This window comes from Balaenoptera borealis (genome assembly GCF_965194805.1).
Source record: "Balaenoptera borealis genome assembly, chromosome: 21".
Classification (NCBI taxonomy): Eukaryota; Metazoa; Chordata; class Mammalia; order Artiodactyla; family Balaenopteridae; genus Balaenoptera; species Balaenoptera borealis.
In genome coordinates, this window is record NC_138880.1 from 7,383,917 (window position 1) to 7,407,848 (window position 23,932).

Below are 23,932 nucleotides of genomic sequence, written 5' to 3' on the forward strand. Positions count from 1 at the left end.
GTGAGCGGGGCTGAACGTATTTCAATAGTTTGCAGCCTGAGAAAATGGAAGACGTCTGGTATCATTAGATCGTAAAAGGACATATAGGAGGGGAAGCAGGTTTCTGTGAGGAGAAAAGAAAAGTCCATGAGGCATGCTTATTCTAGACTGAAAACACCCAAAAGTCCACAATCTGAGAACATGGGGCTCTATTTTCAATATATAAAAGCAAACCGCAGGGCCGTAATGCAAGGAAGTGGTATATGAAACCATGTTCCCCACATTCACATAACTGCATTTCCCAGAATAGAGAGAGATTTCTTCATGTTTAAAATTTAGTTTTCTGAGCAGAACAAATGACTCAGGCATATCAGTCATTTGCACCTTAGTATAAATGAGCGTATAAGAGCTTTTCCCGAGCCAAGGCTTGGAGGAGAGTATCTCGGAGTCAAGCACAGTGGCCCTGGGAGGGAACAAAGGTGCAGAAGAAGGATTACAGGCGGCCTATCCCTTGCTACACACGGTGCCCAGAGCCAGAGCTGCCAGGCAACGCCCCTCCATTTCCAGCCAGAGAATGTTTATCCTACACCCGCAGGTCATCAAAACCTCTGTCCCTCCACCTCATGTGCCAGAAGGGAAGAAAGCAAGGGGACATTTCATATTTCTTAGCGCCCATCATTCAACTTGCCCTCTTAAGGAAACAGAAAATGGACAATTTGGTATTGTTTTATGGAATATTGAAGTAGTAAAATGCAAAAAGATATTGTTCTATAGCTGATTTCATCCTCTACCGTGACTTTGATGGTAACCAGCTAAGCCTCCCATACACAACACACTCCCATCTTCCTCCTACTCTGCCTGCTTCCTCCACATGTCCTCTGAGGCCTCACTGTCTTCCCAGCAGTAGGTCTCCAGGCTCCTGCCCCAGCCCTCCCCTGCCCTCCCCTCCTCTCCTCCCCTCTCTTCACACCCTCTCCCTGGAGGTTCTCAAACACACACACACACACACAGACATCTATATCTCCACACAAATCTCTCCTCTGAGCTCCAGACACAAATCCCCACCCCTGGTTGACATCACCTCCAAAATATCTCAATAGCTCCTCAAAATCAACATGTCTAAACTAAATGGGTTTATGCAAATCTGGTCTTCGTCCAGAGTTTTCTCTCAGTAACAACTTCTGCATCTACTGCTATGTAACAAACCAAACCAAAACGTAATGGCTTGCAACAGCAACTATTTCCCTAGTCTGAGATTCCACAGGTGGGCAATTCGGACAGGGCTCAGCCGGGCGGTTCTCCTTGTCTGAGCCAGGCTTGCCTACTCTCCACGTTGGCAGTCGGCTGTTAGGCTGGGTCTCAGGTTTCTGGTGGTCTCCACTGGGATGCCCCCACCTCCTTCCCCGTGCCCTCCCATCCTCCAGTCAGCTGGCCCAGATGGGTTGCCAGAATCCAAGTGCGTCACAAGTCTCGGGGCAGTGGACACGTGTGTTTCATGTCTCTACTTGTGGTGCTTTTCCTACTACTCCACTACCAAAGCAAATTGCCTATTTTAGTCCTGGTTCAGGTTGGGAGAATGATGCCAAAGGGTGTGTATACAAGGAGGTGGAAACAAATTAGAACCCTTACTGCAATCAACCCTCCATCACTGAAGATGTTAACTTTAAATTCTCTCATATTATTCACTTCTGATCTCCACCTGCTCTGTCCCAGTCCAAACTCCCCTAAACCTCTACAACAGACTCCTGGCAGGTCCCCTTGCTCCCCTCTAAGGCCCTCGGCAATCTTTCTTCCACTTTGCAACAGACTGATTTTCAAAAGCCACATGTGATCATTTCAGCCTTATGGCTTAAAATCCATTGACGATTCTCATTCCACGTAAAGTAAAAAGAAAACTTCTTTTGGTAGATTTTAAATAGAGCCCTTGATCATACATAGTGGGTTACACCTATTTTTCCAGTTTCATTATTAATAGTGCCCTCTCACTTGCACACGTATCGCAGTTGGGATGGGCTGGGATGGTCCATTACATCGTCAGCCTTCCCCTAAAAGCATCAGTGGTCTGGCTCCTACTTAGTGCCTGCCCTAGCCTCTTTTACCACCATACCTGGCGTTGTTCTGCCCTTGCCAGGCTCGCCTTCTCTCCATCCCTCCCCAAACTTTCATAAATGTGATTCCTTCTCCCTGGAATGATCTTCCCTTACCTCCTTACCTGTGAATACCTATGCACCCTTCAGGTGCCACGTAGGAATCACTGCTCAGAGAGACCTTCTGCCAGCTCCCAGACAGGCCATCTCCCCTAATGAGCTCCCCTGGCACCATGCCCACTCACCACAGCATTCATCAGGGTTGTCATTTTCAGCCAAGGGCAGGGGGATCTTGTCTGGGTCTGGCTTTGCTCACCACTGACTCTCTATCTGGAATTGGCACTTATTACCGGATTATACAGATGAATAATTATTGCATTAGAAAATGAAAGAAATATTTCTAATGGTAAACAATTTATTTACGAATCAGTTTATTTATGATTCATAATATTGGTTTCCAGAGAATATTTAAATCACATTTGATGAAGCTCGGAAAGCAACAAGTGATCATTTAATCCAGACAAGGAAACAGTCCAGGAATGTTTAATGACTTGTCCAAGATCTCTCAGCCTTTCTTGAAGTCCAAGTGAAATGCAGACAGGACTATAGGTTTTCTCTTTTATTTCTAAGTGACAAGGCTTCCACAGAGAAACCTTGAAATCCCTTCCAAACTCAGATATTCTTTGGTTATGATTTAACTTTACTTTTGTCTTGATAGCGTCCTGTTTTTTTCTCTTTCTCTCCCCTTCCCTTCTCCTTTTTGCATCATTAGCCATGAAAGCAAAGAACTACTGCCCAGGACAGTATGTCACAATGCTCACAAAAAAAAAAAAAAAAAAAAAAAGCCAAGCCTGTATGGAGTGAGGGAAGGGCAGGAGAGACACACTCACAACTCTTATTTCTTGGTGTTGAGGAAATTTCAGGCCTTAATCCAATCTTGAATTTCTCCATTCCCCATTACAGTCATGGATAGAAGGGTAATGAGAGATCAAACAAACTAATCTGTCAATTCTAGGATGTGACATCATGACCATTCATTTCTGGGATTGCTAATGCCAACCAGTGACCTTCTAGGATTATGTACAGCTGTGATGAGGAATTTTAATAAGAAAAGGTCAACCAACACTCAGTGTAGAAAGGAAACAGACATTTTTCTTTTACAATAAAATATCAAAAATTTTAAAAAACCAACATTGTGTCTTACAATACATATTCAGTGCTTATAGCCCAAACTATAATGACTATTTAAATTATACAGAGGACAATATTTGCTGAGTTCTTGAGTATCTGAAGCCATAGACATTCCTTGAAAGGTCAGCTGTAAAACCCAGTTAATAACTTTGAAGAAAAATGCCTTTTTCCATCAGGAATTTACAGTAAAAATCATCTCCTTATCTACACAATTTTTCTTTTAACTATACTTGGCAAAAAGACAAAGCTAATAGAGGAATTATAAATGATTACAGGGCTATTTGGCTATACAATGTCACAGATCAAGAGGAACAATCCCTGTTGCAAGTAGGAAACAGCCCTGCACCATTCGCTCACATATGCTTCCAGAGAGAGTTTCGATGGGGTTTGAAGAATGACATGCTTAAACAGCTGCATTTTTAATATCTATTAAAGTCGCTGTGCCATGACTGAATAATGCCACCCGTGAGCGGGAGGAAAGGGAATACAGCACAACCAACCACACCACGCATGTGACCTAGGGGTGTGCTTGCTGTCACTGCAGCTGTTCCAAACATCTCACTCTCTCCCGCTTAGACTCAATGATGGGGACTGGATAGCGGCCAAGTCAGGACAAGATGAAAGTGTTCCTCCAAGCAAAGATCTGATGTGCAAATACCAACACCATATTTTTCACCCTTTGAATTAGTTTAGGTTCCTTCGAACAAGAATGTTATTATTGGACACTGCAATATTTCCTCTCGGTTTGTCTAGTTCCTTGGCCATCACTTAGGGCTTCTACAGAAAACGTATCTCTCAGCAGCGTCTAGTTCTGGATACAGACCACTGAATTTCACCACTAGGTCATTCTAACCAGTCTGTATGTGTTTCTCCCCCTATCAAATGCAGCAGCAGGAAGACACTCAGCATCATCTGGGCTATTAGAAAGGAGAAGAAGGTAACAGGTGTAGGGCATCTCTCCCCCACCAGGCTCTGGGGGGCTCCCTACTTCACGTTTACATTATCACTTGTATTCTTCTCAGTAGTCCTGGAATATATGGGCTGTTGGCAGCATTTCTCAGATGAGGAAGCTACGTCTTAGAAAAATTAAGAAACTTGACCACGGTCACCCAGCTAGCAGAAGTTGGAGGCCAGATTCAATGCCAGGGAAGTTCCCAAAGCCTATGACTTTTCCTTTATATTACACTGAATCAGGTGGCACCTCAGCATCTAAAACCTCAGGTTTTCTATAGGTCTGTAAGGCCATCAACCCTTAGTAGGGACCTGGGGGAACAAAGAACGTGACTGGGATGTCCCACCAAACATTGCTCCAGCCCACGGCAGGCTCTGAGTGGAAGATTTCCTTGAGTCACTCCCATAAAGAATGTTCTATGGGAACACAGCACTACCGATGTCACCGATATATGAAATGGCTGAGCCAGGAGTGAAAGCGTGTTCTTAAAAATAAAGAAAGTCAATGCATCAAAGCCTGCCACCGGGAAGTGGGAGAATGAGAAAGAATTAGATGACCTGCCCCCAAAACTTTCTTTATCTCATTTGTAAAACGGGCACAGTAAATGCTCACGTTGAGACAATGTTCTGAGACTGACATAAGCTCACATGTGCAGAGCTCCCAGCTCAGTCTGTGATATGGGGCAGGTGCATGAGTGAGGTTCGCTGGATCCAAGTCCAAAAAGCCATTTTACTGCAAATTAGTAGAACTCAGTGCATCATCCCTATTTTCAAAATGTATTTTGCAAGGCTTTCCGGTGTTTAACAGGAGACATTCATCATTGTCTCAGCATGACCTGCAGCAAGTCTAGGCCACATGAAGTTAAAATGTATCTTGTATTCCAATGTCACAACCCCTTGTCCGGTTCTAAGGCAAGAAGAAAAATATACATATATTCCTAAATGAACACATCAACCTAAACGGAGCCAAACGGTTGCAAGCCAGAAGGTAGTGAAGGAAACGGACTTCTGTGTTCTGCAAGAATAATATTCTGAGCGTGAGGAATGCCCAGAGGTGACAAAGGAGAAACAGAACGGGCACTGGGGGTCATGTAACAGGGTGACAGCAGGCGTGATTTATGACACGGCTGCACGAGGGTACAGACTCACGGGGCTTTGTAGGACAAAGCAGGGAAGGGAGGCAAGATGCCCTCACACCCCTCCCTGCAGCCAGGGAAGAGATGAAGATAAATGGACCCAGACACAGAAGGAAAGAAATCTGATTAAACATGAGTGATAAAATTTTCAGGATAGAGTTGGGATTTCAGAGAAAAACAAACTGATGTTTTGTGAGATTCTAGCATGTTAACCAAGGAAATCTATCTATCAGGGGAAAAAAATAATTGAGACAGGGAAGATATGTTTGAGATACAGACACCTAAAAAGAGGAGACACAGCAGAAAGGGAGGAGAGAGCTGCAGATCCCAGCTGTCACGTGCCAGCGAGTCACCTGTGCCTGGAGGCTCCTGTGTGCCCATGCTACCTGCCCCCAAAAAAGCCAACATAGAAGCTAACATTTCAGAGCAACATAGAAACTAACCTTTCAGAGCTGAAATCAGCTGGAGAGAGACTGTCACAGATCAAACAGCTCTTTGGCAATCTGTGGTCACCAGAATTCTTTTATTCAAACTACCCTAAACAAAAATATCTTTCGATTCATTTTCAAGGGCCCAAGTGGTGTGCAAAGTGAGAAGACACACACTAGGGAATCTGATCCATACCCTTCCAAGTCTTAAGGTCACCCAGGAGGCATTCTCGACCTCTTCACCCCTGAGGCAGCACCAGATTGTCCTCCAGAGAAGGACTTCCTGACTATCACGTCCCTTTTGTCTTATGGCTGAAAGGAGGTTGGGATCTGGGAAGGACATCTACCTCTGTGAGCCGCACACCAACTCCGGCTCACACAGCCTTGATTTCTGGTAAAATGGGATCAAGCCTCCAAAAGCAGACAGGTGAAGGCAGGCAATGTCTAGCAGCAGAGGTGTCCAGTGAGAGGGCAGTAGGGTTTGCCAAGGGGGAGGATGGAGTCAGGACGTGTAGACGGTTATCAGAAGCAACTGCCGGAGGGACCAGCTTGTGCTATGAGAGCACGCCCTCCAAGGACCTGCCTCTCCCTTTCTTTGGGTTTTTCCTATTTGAATGTGACCCCCATGGGACCAAGAACCTGGTCAAGATTCTTGTGCAAACTGGCCATAACCCTCAGATTTTCTTCAACAAAGCCAATTTCACAAAATATTCTTTCAACGAGGCCACTTCGATAGGTGTATAACTAAACTATGATTTCATGGAAATGTTCTAGAAGACTTTCTATACAAATGATCATTTTTTAAATTAAAACTATTGTTTAAAGTCTTAATTGTTTTAAAGCAAAAACAATGGGGCAATAGCTTATTATGAAGATATGAACAATCATTTATGGAGCCCCTCTGTGTGAGGTGCTAAGGTACAAAGGTGAGTAAGCAAAGCCCATGCACTCAAGAAGTCTAAAATCGTGCTCTCTGGGTCCTACCATCTCTGCCTTTTAAACAAAGGAAGAACGGGATGGACCCCCTGGGAATCACTGGACCTAGGTCCCGAGACCACACCTAAACTGTTCCCACCTTTTAAATAATCCAGTCCTCCTGCTAGAGGCGTATCATCCAACTACCGCCAACTTCCGTGTCCCCTCTGGACGCCTGCAATAACTTCCTGCTGGTATCCTTCATTCAGGGTACCGGGGTTCTGGTAACTGTCCTGTCCGCAGCCCCTCCCTTGGTGACTGTCTTGAACTCACTCAACGCACTGTCCTGCCTTTGGATATCAGCACACCAGGAGGGCACCTCTAGCCCGTGCCTCTCTGGGCTCCACGCCCTGGGCTGGCCCCTGGGTGTCCTCACCCTCCATCAGAGAGGTAGAAAGGCTTGATTGGGAAGAAGCTCTGAGGACAAAACCCCCCGGTCCCTCTCCCTTGCTGCCCCATACCCCTTGGCTGGGGGCAAATTCACCTCTACGCCACTTTAGCCCTGCTCAGCCTGGAGCAACATGGACAAAGGGTTTCGTCACGTCCTTCCCTGCTTCTCAGATCTTTCTGGTCTCTGGGTCACAACCTCAAGGTTATTGTGGCGGGGGGTGGGGGCGGGGGTAGGGTGGAGGTGGGTGGGAGTGGCCACCATGCAGTGGTGTAAGTTCTAAGCTTGGAAGTCATCCAGAAACCACCTTCTCTTTCACACCTATTATCCACTTCATCCATTTTTACCTACTTCATTGTCCCTCAGATCTATTTATCACTCATTTTTCTCCACTGCCGTCACCCTCATCCAAGGCCATACTCTTTCAGTTGATAAAAGAAACGTTCACATACTGAGGTATGGGGCAGTCATTCTGGCTTAATTTGAATTTTATGCTAACTAGAACAGCCCGTTTGTGGCTATCAAACCTACTTTATACATCTGCTTTAATTATTAAAGAAAAGGGTGCACTGACCAGAAGTAAAGAATGTCCATGTTAAAAATAAAGATGAAATACCCCCTCTTCCTGGGATGCCACTGCTGGTGTTCCTTCCATGATAAGACCCCCTTCCCAGGTGCCAAGGTCATACTGACTCGCTGTGTGCTTGCTGATCTGGTTTTTTGAAAACCTAAAGGAATGTATCCCTGACTTGTTTGATGTTCTTTGTTCTGACAAGACATAAAACTGTGCTGAAATCCATGCTTCTCCAGAGCAGTTTCTCAGAGTAATCTAAGAAGCTGTCTTCTGGGCTACAGCCCTCAGTTTGGCTCAAATAAAACTCTTTTCTACTCCTATTATAGACTGTTTATGGATGATTTTCATCGACACAGGAAACAATTGAAAGTCAGACAGTTGACAGTTCAAAGTAGATGACACTCTTGTTTCCATCAATCCATTCTCTGCACCTCACCGCACGGCTTCTAGCCATGCTGGCTTTCTTGTTATTCCTTAAACGCTGTGATTTCTCTGACTGCAGACGCTTTGCATATGCTGTTCCATCTGTCTGGAATTCTCCTGTCTCCCCTCACTGCTCTGACTAATCCTTACTCAGAGAAGACGTCCCTGTTGCCAAAGACCTTGTGATTTCCCCATTCTCTACTATTCCATTACGTTCCTTCATTTAGATATTTGTATGATTTTTTTAATTAGTGTCCATTTCCCACACTATCCTGTAAACACTGTAAACAGAAACTGTATCTGTTTCATTTGCTATTAAATTCTCCGTAATTAACACAGCACCTGACTCTTGGTAGACAGCCAATTAATATGAAAGATTAAGTAAATGAAGAATATATAGTAATTCAGAGCTCAGATTTGAGAGCTAAACTGTACTGTGTTTGAACCTTGGCTGTATTACTTACAAGGTGTACGATTTTGGATGAGATACTTGACCTAAGCTTCAGCTTTCACATCTTTTTAAGATGGAGGCAATGAAGATTCCTACTTGCACTTGTAAAGTTCAAATGAAATAAATACCAAGTATTTAGTAAAGGGCCTGACACATAAAAAGGGCTTAATAAGTCTTCTGCTAAGGAGAGGATATATCCAATGATAACAATATAATAATGGGATTACAGAGTACAGGAGGAGGCCACAAGGCTGACAGTAATCAAACACCCATGATACTACCTCCACCTTAAAAAAATTACTTTCATAGCTGTCATTTTGGGGAATTCTTTCCTCTCCTCTGAATCAGATTCTAGATGGAAGTAATGACTATGATATATATTTTTTAGTATAAATGAGCTTCAGAACCGGACTCCCAAGCTACAGGTCTTGTCGCAGGCCTAGGAAGTTGTATACAGCTCAAGTGCCATACTACACATTCACATCTGTTTTTTCATTTAAATTGTCATCTGTGTGTTTGTATAACAAAAGTGTTACTCCCCTGTTGGGTACAGTTTGGAGAGGAAATACTAGATTTTTCAGGACATATCATTGATCTGTAGTGACAAGAAAAAATATTCTACATCAGGGCTGTCTCAGAAAACTCAGGAGTCCTGGTTACCATAAATTCAGTTTGGTGGGAAGATGGCAGAAGAAACAAATCATCCTCATTGTTTCCACAGTGTGGCCGACTTCAAACTGATTCTTATAACATAAACTGTTCGTAAATTTCAATCTATCTTATTGAAAGAAACAAAGCAAAATAGCAACAAAGTTCCTGTTCAGGGGTTGGGAATGATACTTCTTATTCCCTACAACCTTCAACCTGCTGGGCCCTAAAAAAAACGAAACTCTGGAAATGAACAGAAGACAAGGCAGCTTTAGAGTCTGGAATGTTCCAAAGGGATCATTCCTATGAGTAGGGAGACAGCCACCCAGAGGGATGACAACTCACCTCCTCCTTCACCAGAATCATCCACTTCACACAGGGTTGGGCAAACATTTCCTGTGTGGCGGCCAGAGAGTAAACATTGCAGGCTTTGTGGGACAAAGAGTCCTCCACTGCAACTACTCAATTCTGCTGTGTGATGTGAGGAGAGCTCTAGACAGTATGGAGAGGATTGAGTCTGGCTGTGTTCCAATAAGGCTTTATTTATGAGCCTTAATTTTTGAACTCCATGTAATTTTCATGTCACGATGTATTATTCTTCTTTTGATTTTTTCCAAACATTTAAAAACGTAAAAACCATTCTTCGCTTGCAGACCTTACAAAATAAGCAGTGGCTGCATTTGGCCGGTGGCTATGTTCTGACCCCTGGCTTAAGACACATAAATGAATATGAAGTCACACCTATGGATTTCCTAATTGCTCTTCGAGTCTTCCGGATGTGCACAGTAAGCCTGCCCCTAACTGGAAGATAGAAGTTGTATATTGCACTGCAGAGATGAAAGAATGGAACTAATAGACAAATAATTTTTTTGAATCCCATGAAGGAACATTTTACACACACTTTACCGTTTATTACACAGCTTCGCAAACAGGAAGCTTCTAAACAAGCAGGGCAGTCATTGTAATCCCTGATTATAAAACCACGGCAGTGAAGGTTCAGAGAGTTCAAAGCAATGCTGTACAACTACTAGGCAGCTGAGCCAGGGACAGAATCCCCGCTTCTAGCTCTAAATGTGCAACTGGAAGCCAAGGCACTGCATCCTCAGTAGATGCACCCCTCTTTGAGAATTCCCCACGCATTCGGCAGCAGACCAGTCGAGAAAATGGAAAATGTTGACAAAGTAAATGTCAATATTATGCACAGTATGGGTCTGTACCTTTGTCTACCATCCAATCCCCACTTTTGTCTCTACTGCTGTGCTGGGAGAATACTGTCCCCCCAAATTGAGGTCCACCTCGGACATGTGACCTTATTTGGAAATAGGGTCTTTTCAGATGTAATTACGATGATGTCACACTGGATTATAATGAGTGCTAAATCGGATGACTGGGGTCTTTATTCGAAGAGGAGAGGACACCCAGAGACACACACGGGGAAGCGAGCAGGCTGGCGTGACTCAGCTGCAAGCCAGGGAGCAACAAGCGTTCTCAGCAGCCACCAGCAGCGAGGAGAGAAGCGGGGACCTGACTGTCAATCAGAGCCTCCAGAGGGAGGTCCTGCCTACACCTTGACTTCAGATTTGTAGCCTCCAGAACTGTGAGAGAATAAATGTCTATTGTTGTAAGCCAAGCAGTTTGTGGTCATTTGTTACAGCAGCCCAAGGAGACGAACACAGCCACCCGCTAGCACTTTGCATCTAGAAATACCTTTGAATTGTGTTTCCCTGAAGACATCACTCATGTCGAGGCCACACTCAGGAGAGGCCTTTCCCACCCTTCTTCACTGGCACCATCCACATCCCACCCTTCAAGAATCAGCTCAGGGTCCCTTTCTCCAGGAAACACTGTCCTGCCCCGTCCTGCCAGGAGAGATCGGGGACCCCTCCCCTGTGCCCAGATGGTAGTGAGAAAAGAAATTTTCACATAGAGGTATGGGAAAGTCATTCTGGCTTACACAGGAGATAACTTGAATTTTATGCTAACTAAAACAGCCTGTTTGTGGCCTATCAAACCTACACTGTACATCTGCTTTAATTACTAAAGAAAAGGGCACAGGGACCAAAAGTAAAGAATGTCCATGTTAAAAATAAAGATGAAATGTCTCCCTTCCTGGGACACCAATGCTCGCGCTCCTTCCATGATAAGACCCCCTTCCCAGGCGCCAAGGCCATACTGACTCACTGTGTTATGTGGTGGTGGGTTTTCTTCTTTTTTTTTTTTTTTTTTCTGAAACCTTGAAGGAAGGTATCCTGATTTGTTTGATGCTCTTAGTTCCGACAAGACATAAAACTGTGCTGAAAACCAAGCTTCTCTGGAGCAGTTCCTCAGAGTTGTCTGAGAGGGTGTCTTCTGGGCTCAAATAAAGCTCTGTGCTATTCCTATTATAGATTGTTTATTGATTATTGTTGTTGATGGTAGCCTGGACATATGTTTAGGGTAGTGCCTAGCACGCTGTATGAAAAGACATGATTTGCACGTTGAAGCCCCGACTAGATCCCGATTTCTGTTGAGGAAGGTTCCATGCCCTTCCATCTTTGTGCCCCCAGCACTTAATATATGCTCACCACCTGTCTCCGGGAGTGGCATGGTTAGCTAGTTTGCAGGGCCAGAGGGAATTTTATTTTGTTGTGTTTCGTGTTTTCCCAGCCTTGTCTCTGCCACTCACCAGCTGTAGGACCAGAGTCAAATGCCTTAATCTCGATTTCAGTTTGCTTCTCTTGGGGATAATGCTGGCTTCTGCCTTACACAGGAGGTGTGAGGATGAAATGTGTGGTTGTATATAAAGCATTTAGAACTTAAGTGGGAAGCACCTGATAAGCGCCAGTTACTATTATTACTTTGCCCCAGAACAGCAATATTCTCTGGCTATGGACCCAGCAATGGCTTCCATGACTCCAAATAAGATGCAATTTCAAGATACGTGGAAGAAGCCCAGGAATAGGATTTAGGGAAGCCGGGAGGGTCTTATTCTCAGGCCTGACAAATTTGGGCAAGTCATGGTACTTCTTTGGGCCTTATTTTCACCTTTGTAATTACGGGGTGGGAGGGAGGTTATATCAAGTCCTCCCAACCTGAAACCCAGGATACTTAGGGACCTGTGAACATGATAATGGAGGTTCTCAAGCTGCGCTGAGTATTTCAGACCTAAGGGAAACCATATAAATATTTAAGAGTGATAAGTTCAATCACACTAACCAAATGTCAAGTTTCCCCACTTAGAAGAAATTACATTAATTCCATGTAAAAACACTGTTTATTTAATACCAAGGGGCAATTTGGGTTGGCAGTTACTTATCTTTACAGAATGAAAATAAAAGTAAAATTAAATCACCTTTTTAACTTAAAAGTGCTGTTTCCCAAGCAGACAATTTTTTTTCAAAGCATGTGACCCGTGAGTGAGAAGATAATAAAAAGGACCATTGGTAGAAAACCGAGGCTCTCGATGGACTAGATAATCTTTAAAGTCCTTTTTGGCTCTAATGCCCGTGGGATTCCTGAACATTTCTCTAAGGCAATCAACTCTAACAATTTATTTCGCATTTAATTTTACTCTGTGCCCTCAAGGGGAAAATGTCTTGCTCTAAAATTTCAGGGAAAAAACACAGAAGACCCAAATGAGGATTCTTAAAGAGTAAAGCAGGGAATTTAAAATGCTGGAAAGGCCAGAAGACAGAAATGAATTTAAGTTTTTAAAAAGCAACAACGACAACAAAAGGTCAAATGACCTGGAATAGAAATGGCAATGGCTCTGGGAAAAATAACAGGCACTTCTGTTCATCTGTAGGTAAATTCAGAGTTACTGTGTATTCCCAGGCTGCCATTACCCATCAATTTTAGGGATCACTGTGGGCCCAAGGTTCATGTGTGGTCAGGGTTTGGAAAATCAACAACAAGTTTTCTATTTTCAGAAACACTCCTTTTGTTGGATATTCGGGGCAGCCATAAAAGTGTTCTCGATCAAGTAACACTACGATGCAAACCACAGACCCTGGGAGCAGGGGAGGTGGGAGAACAGGCAAGACTGGAGAGGCAAGTGGACCAAAGTATTACATCCTCCCAAGATCACAGGCGCTGGTGGCAAGAGGCTCAGTAATAATAATGCCTGCAGAGGGACTTCCCTGGTGGTCCAGTGGTTAAGAGTCCGCCTTCCAATGCAGGGGGACGCGGGTTCGACCCCTGGTCGGGGAACTAGGATCCCTCATGCCGCGGGGCAACTAAGCCCACACGCTGCAACTAGAGAGCTCACGTGCCACAACTAGAGAGAAGCCCGTGCACCGCAAGCACCACGAAGACCCGACACAGCCAAATAAATAAATAAATAAAAAGTAATAATGCCTGCAGAAAGCACTTTGAAAACAAAGTGCTATATAAACGGGTTAGTTCAGTTGAGTCTTAGGATGAACCTGTACTTTAGATATTCTTATTCTCATCCCCATTTTACCACCCTGTGGAAATAAACAACAACCAAATGGGAACAAGAAAGGCTGTTTATGTGGAGCTTGCTGTAACAAGACAGCCAGCCAACATCACCTGCATTTGGAGGAGACTCAAAGGCAAGCAGAGAAGTGGAGGAGCTTCATAATGGAAAAGGGGTAGGTTTCACCCGTGCCCTGATTGGAGGCTGTTGACCTGGGGAAACTGCAGGTGGGCCACCTAGAATGGGACAGCCTATGTGATTGGTTAGGGGTACATACTTGGCTTTTTCTGGTTGGTCCTAAGTTGGAAACAAGGACAGAAATTAGGGAAGCTGTCAGCTATTCATCAAGCCTGGCCATTCGAGGCCTATTGTTACAGGGCTATTTTTTGACCCCCTGGGTTGTCACTAGAGACGGTGGTCTGACATCCTACAAGTCTGACTCACAGCAGGCAGGCTTCTGGGCCTGTTACTGGATAGCAATGGGTTGGTTTTCTGGACTGGTTGCTGCAGATTGTGGGTCAAAGTTCTACTTTTAGATATATTCTGGCCATTGTCGATTTGTGTATTTAGTCTTTCAACCCTTAGGTGTGAGGCTGTACCAGAGAAAATTGGCCCAAATAGTTACCAACATCAACTTTCAGGGCCCTGGAGAGGGGCCGGGGGTACCTTCCACACAGCATCCGATGCATCAAGATGCCTAATGGAAATGATCTATTACTCCTGTGAAATGTCCATACAGCCTATTAAGGCATCAACCATCTCTTTTAAAAAGTAAGATCATTATGTTGCTTTTCCTACTTACTTATTTGCTTCCAGACAATGATTAACAAGTCATAGAAAATGATTCAATCGACAAATCGCTGGTAGAGCTAAGTTTTCAAAATCCAGGAAAAAGTTCTCAAAGGGGCCTCTGGTAAAGAGCCCTTGCAAACACTTCTTTCTGTAAAATCTGAACCTCTTCCCCTGTATCAACTGACCCCAAGGAGTCTGGCAGAACCGGAGCCTGAGTGGGGTGAAACATGGATCTGACCAGAGCAGCAAAGATCGTGTCCTCAAAGTCGCAGCTGGAGTTGCAGTGCCCCTTTCTGTTTGCTTGTGAAGGGGAGCAGAAATAAGCCCACCCCACAATAAGCCACCTCGGCATATTGATTTTTTTTTAATGAAGTTACTTAAGAAACAGCAAGGTCCAAGAAGGATACTCTGACCATCCTTTGTCCTCCTGAAAGCAGGAAATAAATCTCCCATGTAAAAGGCACCTTCCCTGTACCAGGAGGTAGACAGACATCCATATCACCAAAGATACGGAATTCAGGGGGAGGAGAAGCCTGTATAAACCAAACTTGTTATTCCTTCTCTAATTTGCTACCCCAAGCCCAAAAGCCTTTGTCGTGTCAATTCCTCACAAATTTATTGCTTTGCTTCTTTGTCTAAAAAGCATAAAAGTTGCCTGTTTTGGTCACCTCCTTGAGTCTCCTATCTTTGCGGCTCCCACATGTATGAAATGAAATTTATTCTTCTTCTGTTCATGTGTTTTATGTCAGTTTAATTATTAGACCAGCCAAGGAACCTAGAAAGGAAAGGTTTTCCTCCCCTACACCTGATGGGTCACTCGCTAGGAGCTCAGATATAAGTGCAACATTCATAATTAGAATTTGAGTGGATAGAAAATAATCTGTGTTCAAAGAGCTGTCAAATGTCCGTGAATCCTACTGTTTCTGACTCTTAGGATTAGATACTAAATGGCTATTGAATAAAGGGATACATCGCTGAATAATATCAAGAGGAAATAAAAAACCTAATTCCGTTCTCTCTGTTAACAGACAGCTGATGGAGGGCGGGACTCCAGCGTGGTTACAGGATTCTGAGATCACATAAAAGCTGACTAAGGCCAACCTTCCTGTGTCTTAATAGGTTCTTTTGCTAGGGATGCACCCAAGAAAACACCTGTCCTCCCCTCACTCTCATGCCTCCATCTGGTACCACCCATCCAAGCCCAAAGAGCCCAGCTCACATGCCAACTCTGCAGTAACACCTTCCCTGGTCGGACGGCCCTGGCATGACTCACCCGCCCTTTGTCTCCATGGGGCTTTGTACAAATGTTAACAAACACCTACACTGTGGCATCAGAGCTATTTTTTATACAGTGTTAACCTCTCTCACTATATTTAAGTCTCTTTAAAGCCACAGGTCTGTGGCTTATGTGTCCCTGTTTCCTCAGTGGGCAGTAAAGAAAAATCCACAGCATCCAGATGAGTGTGTACGTGAGCGGCCCATCTTGTGATGCTGAGACGTGGGCTTGGAATCTGTGGACCCTGCCAGCTGCGCGGCTCGCTGCCTCTGGTCACATGCAGTGACCTTTCTCTCTCTGTTTCTTCTGTGACAACAAACAAGTACAGTTTTCGTCCAGTCTCTTTGATGATCACGTATTAATTTTTAATGAGACTGGCATCGATACGGCAGCAGAAAGAAAGCAGGATCACAAGCACGTGAGAGTGTGGGGTGTGAATTCTACGTCCTCAGCCTCTCAGCCCTCAAAGGGGGAGGCGTTTCTGTGCTTCATCGGCAGTTTTTATCATGGAGGGTCTCTGCCACAGGTGGGTAAGAATATTCCACTCATTAGGAAAAGGGTCCCCTGCTGGGAGAAAGCAATATTTCTCTCATCAGTCTTGGCCTTGGCCTGGCTAAGGGAACCCCTTTGCTCTGACATTAAACCCTCAAAGCAACTTTCTAATTGTCATTTGTCTTCCTAAGTAAACATTCCCTCAGGAAAAAGCAACGCTGATCAAAGCCCTGAATATTTTTATTTGCAAGATGTGCACAGCTTTCATTATAAATGAACAAATGGCATTCTGTTTTACACACCAAAGGAAACATACATTATGTAGAAAGCAAAGCATCTGATCTTTCTGACAGGTTTGCCCTTAGGTCATGTCTTCTGAAGGTGCCCGCCTCCCCGCAGACAGCCTCTGTCTGTCTCAGCCCTTCTGTCTGTTATTTTCTCTGTGAGGTCCCAGCACAGTATCATCAAAAAGTCTCCCAACCCCATACTGGCAAGTTCTGGCAGGAAAAAAGGAAAAGACTTGCTATCATGTCATATTTTCTGTAATATTTAATGCGAACGATTTCAACTCACTTAGCTTTCCCACTAAGCTGGACATAACTGCAATTCCCAAACCTGCAAAGTTTTTAGCAAACAGAACAAATTATCCAAGGATAACATGTGGCATCAGATACTCACATTCTCTGATCGGAGCCTCTTTGCGGGACACCCACCGTCCCTGGGGTGAAGCATGTAATATAGTCGGACTTTACTGGCATGTTTTCGACTCTGGGAAGAAAAAGCAGAAACAGATACTGTGAAAGAGAAGGCATTCTGAATCTTTGGACACATAGCCAGTGACTGCAAATGCCCAAAAGGACTTTGCTCAGAAAACACTTGAAACAACAAGGTCTTCACTGCAGAGCACAGAGAACTACATTCAGTATCCTATGGTAAACCATAATGGAAAAGAATATTTTAAAAAGAAGGTATATATATGTGTAACTGAATCATTTTGCTACACAGCAGAAACTAACACTTTATAAATCAACCATACTTCAATTAAAAAATATTAAAACTGAAAAAAAAAAAAAGAAAACACTTGAGCACATTCCTATGGGTCCCGTGGGGTGAAGTTTCAGATAGGTTAAGGGACTTGCCCAAGGTCATCAAGCCAATATAATTTCAGGATTAGAAAACAGAGTTCATGAAGAAAGGTGAAACCACTGGGATGTTTTAGCCTGGAGTGAATGTTTAATTGTCTTCAAAGGTAAGAACAGGTCAGCAGAGGGAATAAAACAAGGATCAACTGTGATGAAGAGCTAGGTCCCCAGCCCCACTCTCACTGCAGCTGCCCTGCCCTAAGGAGCCAGGGACAACGCCGCCCTGGGATGGGGACACGCACACGGCACCTCCAACCAAAGCCTGATCAGAGCCAAGCTACACGCAAGCAGACAGGTGCAACAGAACAAATCAAGCCCCACCTCCTGCAGATGAGCAGGACTATGAATTTCCATCTGTCCTGACTGCTCTATGTTGAGTGTGGAGAAACTGACCCCTTCTTTTTTTTTTTTTTTGCCTTGTCTGGGTTATTTTTTTTGGGGGGGGGGTATAGTTGCTTTACAATGTTGTGTTAGTTTCTGCTGTACAACAAAGTGAATCAACTATGTGTATACCTATATCCCCTCCCTCTTGGACCTCCTTCCCAGCCCCCCATCCCACCCATCTAGGTCACCGCAGAGCACCGAACTGAGCTCCCTGTGCTATACAGCAGGTTCCTACTAGCTGTTTTACACATGGTAGTGTATTTATGTCAATCCCAATCTGCCAGTTCATCCCACCCCCTTCTCCCACCCCCATGTCCACACGTCCGTTCTCTACGTCTGCGTCTCTATTCCTGCCCTTCTTAGTTCCATCTTTCCTCCTTTGCTGAACTCAGAGCCCATCCAAACTCTCCTCACCTCTCAACAACACTGCAGTTCTAACTTCCAAGTTGCTACCTGAGGCAGGATGGTGGACTGAAAACACCAATAAAAGAGTCAGAAGTTCAGAACCCCAGTTCCAGCCCTACCACTTTCTAGCTGCATGATATTGAACAAGTCATGATATCGAACAAGTCGTGATATCGAACAAGTCACTTACTCTAATTTGTAGCCAAAACGAGTGTCACTTTCTCCATGTACAAAATGAACACAGTGATATTTATTAGGGTTTCCATGAGAAGCAAATGAGACATTGTATCGGAAACACTGTAATCCACGTAATGCTAAGCATCGCTCACTGCAGACTGCATCGGTCCTAACTTCGAGTTCTGTGTGCTCTCCATAACATGAATTCTCCTTGAATCCTTTGCTACCTGATTCTAAGTCCCCCATCCCCTTCCTTTACTCAGAGATTTTTTTCCTTCTTTTCCAGTCCTTGGTTCCACTTGTCATTCTTTACAATTGGGTTCTAGCCGATCTCCTGAATAATGGTTTGCCTTCATGGATTAGCCACAAAGGCAAAGTGATTTTCAGAGAATACACAGCAAATGGCATCTTGCTTACAGGACGTAGTGTAAATCCTTTCTGTCTGGTTTTCCTCATTGATCACTTTTTTAATTCCTTCATTTTTCCTGGAGCACAAAGACTGCTTCCAAACAGTCCCTGGACCCTTCTAAGGTCTTTAAATGGGTTTAAAAGTGCTATCAGAACGTGAAAAATACTAGAGACATAAAAAAGTGTGATTTTAAAATATATTTGTAGTCCTTTCTAGGTTGTGTCTTAAGTTTTAATCAAGGTTATCTGGAGTCTCGTTTGCCAGGAAGATTGGTAGGACAGAGAAATGGAACCCTATATGAACGCGTGTCAGACGATTTCAACATCATTGTTTAGCTTCTGCATATTTTTGAGAATGATGCCATGCAAACTAGCACTTTTCCTTTTGCAGATAAATATGTTGATTCCTAAAATGTGTACACCTTTCCTACAGGATTGTGGGGTTTTGGGAGGTAAGGGGTAGTGGGAATATTAGGAATACTGCTATAGTCAAAAAAATAAAATAAAATGAAAGAAGATGTCAAAATCTCCAGGGCAGTGAACGTGGCCACAGAGCCTGGGCTGGTGAAGAGCACACACAGACAGGTAATTGGTGAAAAGACAAAGTGATAACAGTGTGAGCTCAAATGGGGCTGAAGTAGGCTTTCAATTTTGCGTTCGTTACCATAGAAGAACTTCTTATCACAATCCTTGCAGCATCAATCTACCCAGGGAACAAAATCACGGCAAAATTGGAAATCTCATAATGCAGCCTTGTTTTGTGGTTCGGCTTTATTTTTCCTCTTTCCTAAAATAAACCATTTTTTCCCAAAAGACTATTTCCAGCAAAGACAGAGTTCACTAGGTTATTTACTTGCAGTTTGACAAAACTAGTAAAAACCCATTAGCTGGAAAAAAAAAAAAAAAAGCGGGGGGGAGTAAAAGAGCAGCTCGGGTATGAAGCCGTTAGTGGTGAGCGATGCTGGGTTCGACGAGCCTTCTTTGTGATTTTGTTCATTGAAGGCTAGTTTTTCTCCTTCAGCTTCCCAGCCTCCAGGTTTCATGGAAGGACTGCCTTGCCCCAGTGTCTGGGTGAAAAGAAACAGAGTCGGGCTTCCCTGGTGGCACAGTGGTTGAGAATCCGCCTGCCAATGCAGGGGACACGGGTTCGAGCCCTGGTCTGGGAAGATCCCACATGCCACGGAGCAACTGGGCCCGTGCGCCACAACTACTGAGCCTGCGCGTCTGGAGCCTGTGCTCCACAACAAGAGAGGCCGCGATAGTGAGAGGCCCGCGCACCGCGATGAAGAGTGGCCCCCGCTTGTCGCAACTAGAGAAAAACGTCACACAGAAACAAAGACCCAACACAGCCATAAATCAATCAGTCAATATATATATAAACTGAAAGTTTAAAAAAAAAAGAAAAGAAAAGAAACAGAGTCTTGGCAAACACCACCTGATTGTAGATTGATGGCGGAGGCGTTCTGGCTCACCATTTAGCCGCATCCCTTCCGCCTGGTTCTCTCTTTTCCGCCTGGTTCTCTCTTTTCCCCCTGGTTCTCTCTTTTCCCCCTGCTGCTTTTTCCAAGCTGGAGCCAAGGCCTCCCCACCCTGACTTCAGGGAGGAAGTAACAACCCCAATGACAGTCCAGTCCCCAGTGAGAGGAGCACGGAGTCCCAGTGAGTCTGATTCAAACCCAAAGCCACAAATCATGTTGGTTGACAAAGGGAAAGAGGTTCCCAGCAGAATGTTCCAGGTGCTCTCAGCTCGCCCTGCCTCGGCCCTGGAGCTCGCCAGCAGCCCTCCCCTTTCTTCCTGGTACACTCACCTCTTTGTACACTCACCTCGGTGACAGGACACCGAGTCACCTACTGCATCTTCCTCCAAATGACTTCTCTTAACTACCCTCCTCTCAACTTCCCTTAACCATCTGAAATTGCTTGGAATTTGGCACAGAAATTCCATTCCATTTATTCTAAAAACAAAACCTTCCCCATAAAAAGTTACAATTAAATTTGAGCAAAGATGTTCATTGCGGCATTATCGAAATCGGAACAAAAAATAAATTAATAAATTGGGAGACAGCTACATTTTTTACAACAGGGGATGGGTTCAAGCAGCCGTGGAATGCCCTTATGATCAGTTGGAAATGGAAAAAAATGCTTTCTACGTAATGAATGTTGGACGAAAAATGCTAAACTCAAAATGGCTTGTATACGATGATGACAATTAAATAAAAATTCATAAGTATACCGAGAAGAAGTGGCAAGGGAAAAGGAAAAAAAGCATGATTTATTAGGGTAGAAGGAGGCTGGATGGTTTTCCTTCCTAATTTTTATAACAGATTCATCTTTAACATAAAAATAATAATAACTTCACAGTGCTCAAGCCTTTGTAATTCCTCATTAAGTCTACTTTATACGCAAAATAATTGTAATTAGTAAAAAGCATCACTGATCTGGAATGCGTTTAACATATACTGATATAACTGACCACACTTCCATCTACCCTTATCAACATTCAAAATGCATATTTTTTTCATTGCAATAATTGTTATTTAGAGGAGCCTACTTGACCCAAGGGTAGCACGTGCTACTTCAAAATTGAAAACTTGATTTTGGTACGTACAAATTCAATGGTAAATATGTGTACTCTTCACGGTGTGGTCACTTTAGCTTTCTGTGTGTGAATGGAGATTATGGCAGCGGTCCCCAGCCTTTTTGGCACCAGAGACCGGTTTCGTGGAAGACAATTTTTCCACGGACTGGGGTCGGGGTGGGGGTGGGAGAAATGGGATGGTTCCGGTGGTCATGCGAGCGATGGGAGCGGCAGATGCAGCTTCGCTGACTCGCCCACCGCTCACCTCCTGCTCTGCACCCCTGTTCCTAGCGGGCTGTGGACCGCTGGATTATGGGATGGTAAGTGCTGTCCAGACAACCAAACCAAGAAGCCCTGGAAGAAAGCTACTTCTGAAACTGACTTATGTCATCCAAATAAACACGAACAATAGCAAGTCCTTAGGACGTTTTCAAAGATCCATTAATATCTAAAATTTACACTGCTTTTAAGAGCTTAAAAAGCCAACTGAAAGGAACTTAAAAGAAAAAAATATATACCTTATATGTTAAATGTATACCTTACGGAGTTCAGGAGGGAAAAAGACCATTCCTTTCAGGGGGAAAAAAACATGAAAAAGGAGTTACAATCTCTTTCAGTTGCACTCAGAGTCAAACCCAGGTTCTTTCTTGCATTAATATTCGCATTTTAAGCAAAAGTCATTACTTTCATTCAAACCACATCAACTTTAAGCTTCCCAGATAGGTCAGAAATGACCAACTCTTCCATTTTAATTAAAGCCTTTGCCCCCGTTGCTGGGCCTTGTGCGTGGGCAGACCTATCTGCAGATTAGTTTCTTTGGCTGAAACAATCTCTTGGCACTGTAAGAAATAGTCTAAAGTGGAAATTCAGGCCAGCCTTCTCTTTGCAGGGATAAAGAACGAGACCAACCTCTATTTCAGATCTATTGCTGTGAAAGGAGAGGGCGAAACACATAGAAATAGAACGGCTCTCTGCTTCACCTAAATAACCATCTTCCATTATCACACATTCCTTAAAAAACTCGCAACTCACATTTGCTTCCAACAAGGCTACTGATTTCTGGTCTCATAAAATGTGGCGATAACAAAGCAACTTTGTATTTGCATAATGTTCCTAACAGCCTTCAAAGTCCGTTCACATTTATCCTCTCATTTTATCCTCCAATCACAGCTATGAGGCTGACAGGAGATGTGTTATTTCAAATAAGCTTTAAGATCCATTGCTGATTTCCTAGTTAGATCTTCACCATCTTATTTCATCATAGGTATCTAATTATACCTCTTCCAGAAACCAGTTAACATAAACCAAGGACTACAAGAAAAAAAGAAAACCCGGAACAGATTGATCACTACAGAAGAGTGATTCTCACAAGCCACCAATTTTTGAGGTATTTCCACTCGTTCTAGGGTAAAGAGCAGCTGAGTAGAGCAGAGACAAAACATACCAAAGGTTTAACTCCCCAGCTGCCCAAGAATGTCTGGCCGATGTGAGATGGGAGTTCCATCTCTCAGGAAGGAGGAGAGGTTGCCCTGGCAGGTCCCCACTTAACGTTCTGAAGTTGAGGTCCCACGGCTGAGCCCCAGAAGAACTGGGGGGCAACTTCACTAGGAAGTCAAGGTTAAATGCAGATAAACCAAGAGAAACCATGAGTCTTGGAGATTCCCTCTGATGAGTAGGGCTCTTTTCCAGATTGGTGCACCCGGATTGGTTGGATACAGAAACCTACAGTGGAAGATGGACCACCTGGAAATCTAGGAAGAGAAGACTGACCCCCTAGAGAAAGTCTTTACCAACACAGAGAAGGAAGAAATAAAACTCTTCTGCCCAAGGCCCCAAGGCAAGATGTCCTACCCAGGCTGCTGGGCTACTGAAATGGTCTGTCATCCAGTCCTACAGCTGACACTGGATCAGAAGATCCTAAGAAGGTTTGGGTGGCCTATGAAAGGACCCAAGGCTGATCCACACACACTGGGGACGTGCGGCAGGCCTTAAACTGATGAGCGGCACACAGAAAACAATTACGTGACACAAAAGAAGACATTGAAAAAACCCTCAAGGAAGAGACATCAAGGAATTTTTTCTTTGCAAAATATTTACCACAATAAATAGCAGTAAGTTTTAAGTGGCATGTTGTATTGGGCCATTTAATTTCAGAAAATATGGACTGAGGATTAAAGCTCAAAGATGAGATAAGACAACTGATTAAGATGAAGATGTACTATCTGAGTTAATAAAATAAAGCTATTAAAAATATTACAGCTTAATTTGGAAGGCCTTTCACAGCAGGGCAAGAGCAGAATCAATACTGAAGGTCAGTGTGAAGTCCAGATAGAATCACTTCCTAGAATGCAGAAGAATAGGATAAAGAAGTAGGAAAAAAATGATATTGGAGATCTGACATACGAAAGACCAGGACAAATATAGTGCAGCTTTAGCCGTAGAAAAAATAGACAAAAAAATGGAATAGGAAAAAACTCCCAAAATAGACCCAATAGTTTGGGACCAAAAAGAAAACTAGGGAAATATATCTAACTTTGTGATTGGAAAGTTTTCTAAACAACAAAGCAAAAGAAGCAGTACTGATAGATATAGCTAAATATATACATATACATATATATATATGTTTGTAA

General features: G+C 43.7%; 1 protein-coding gene across 3 annotated transcripts in view; it reads right to left on the reverse strand.

Annotated features, from left to right (window-relative positions):
• ZMAT4 (zinc finger matrin-type 4) overlaps positions 1–23,932 on the reverse strand; it is a 422,482-nt gene that overhangs the window by 281,426 nt on the left and 117,124 nt on the right. For all 3 annotated transcript variants that reach the window (XR_014239095.1, XM_082375085.1, XM_082375084.1), the window contains exon 3: positions 16,887–16,976. Coding sequence is in view for 2 of the 3 variants with exons in the window: in XM_082375085.1 (XP_082231211.1) it covers positions 16,887–16,976 (90 nt within the window). In the remaining variant the exon portion in view is untranslated. The remainder of the gene's footprint in view (positions 1–16,886; positions 16,977–23,932) is intronic.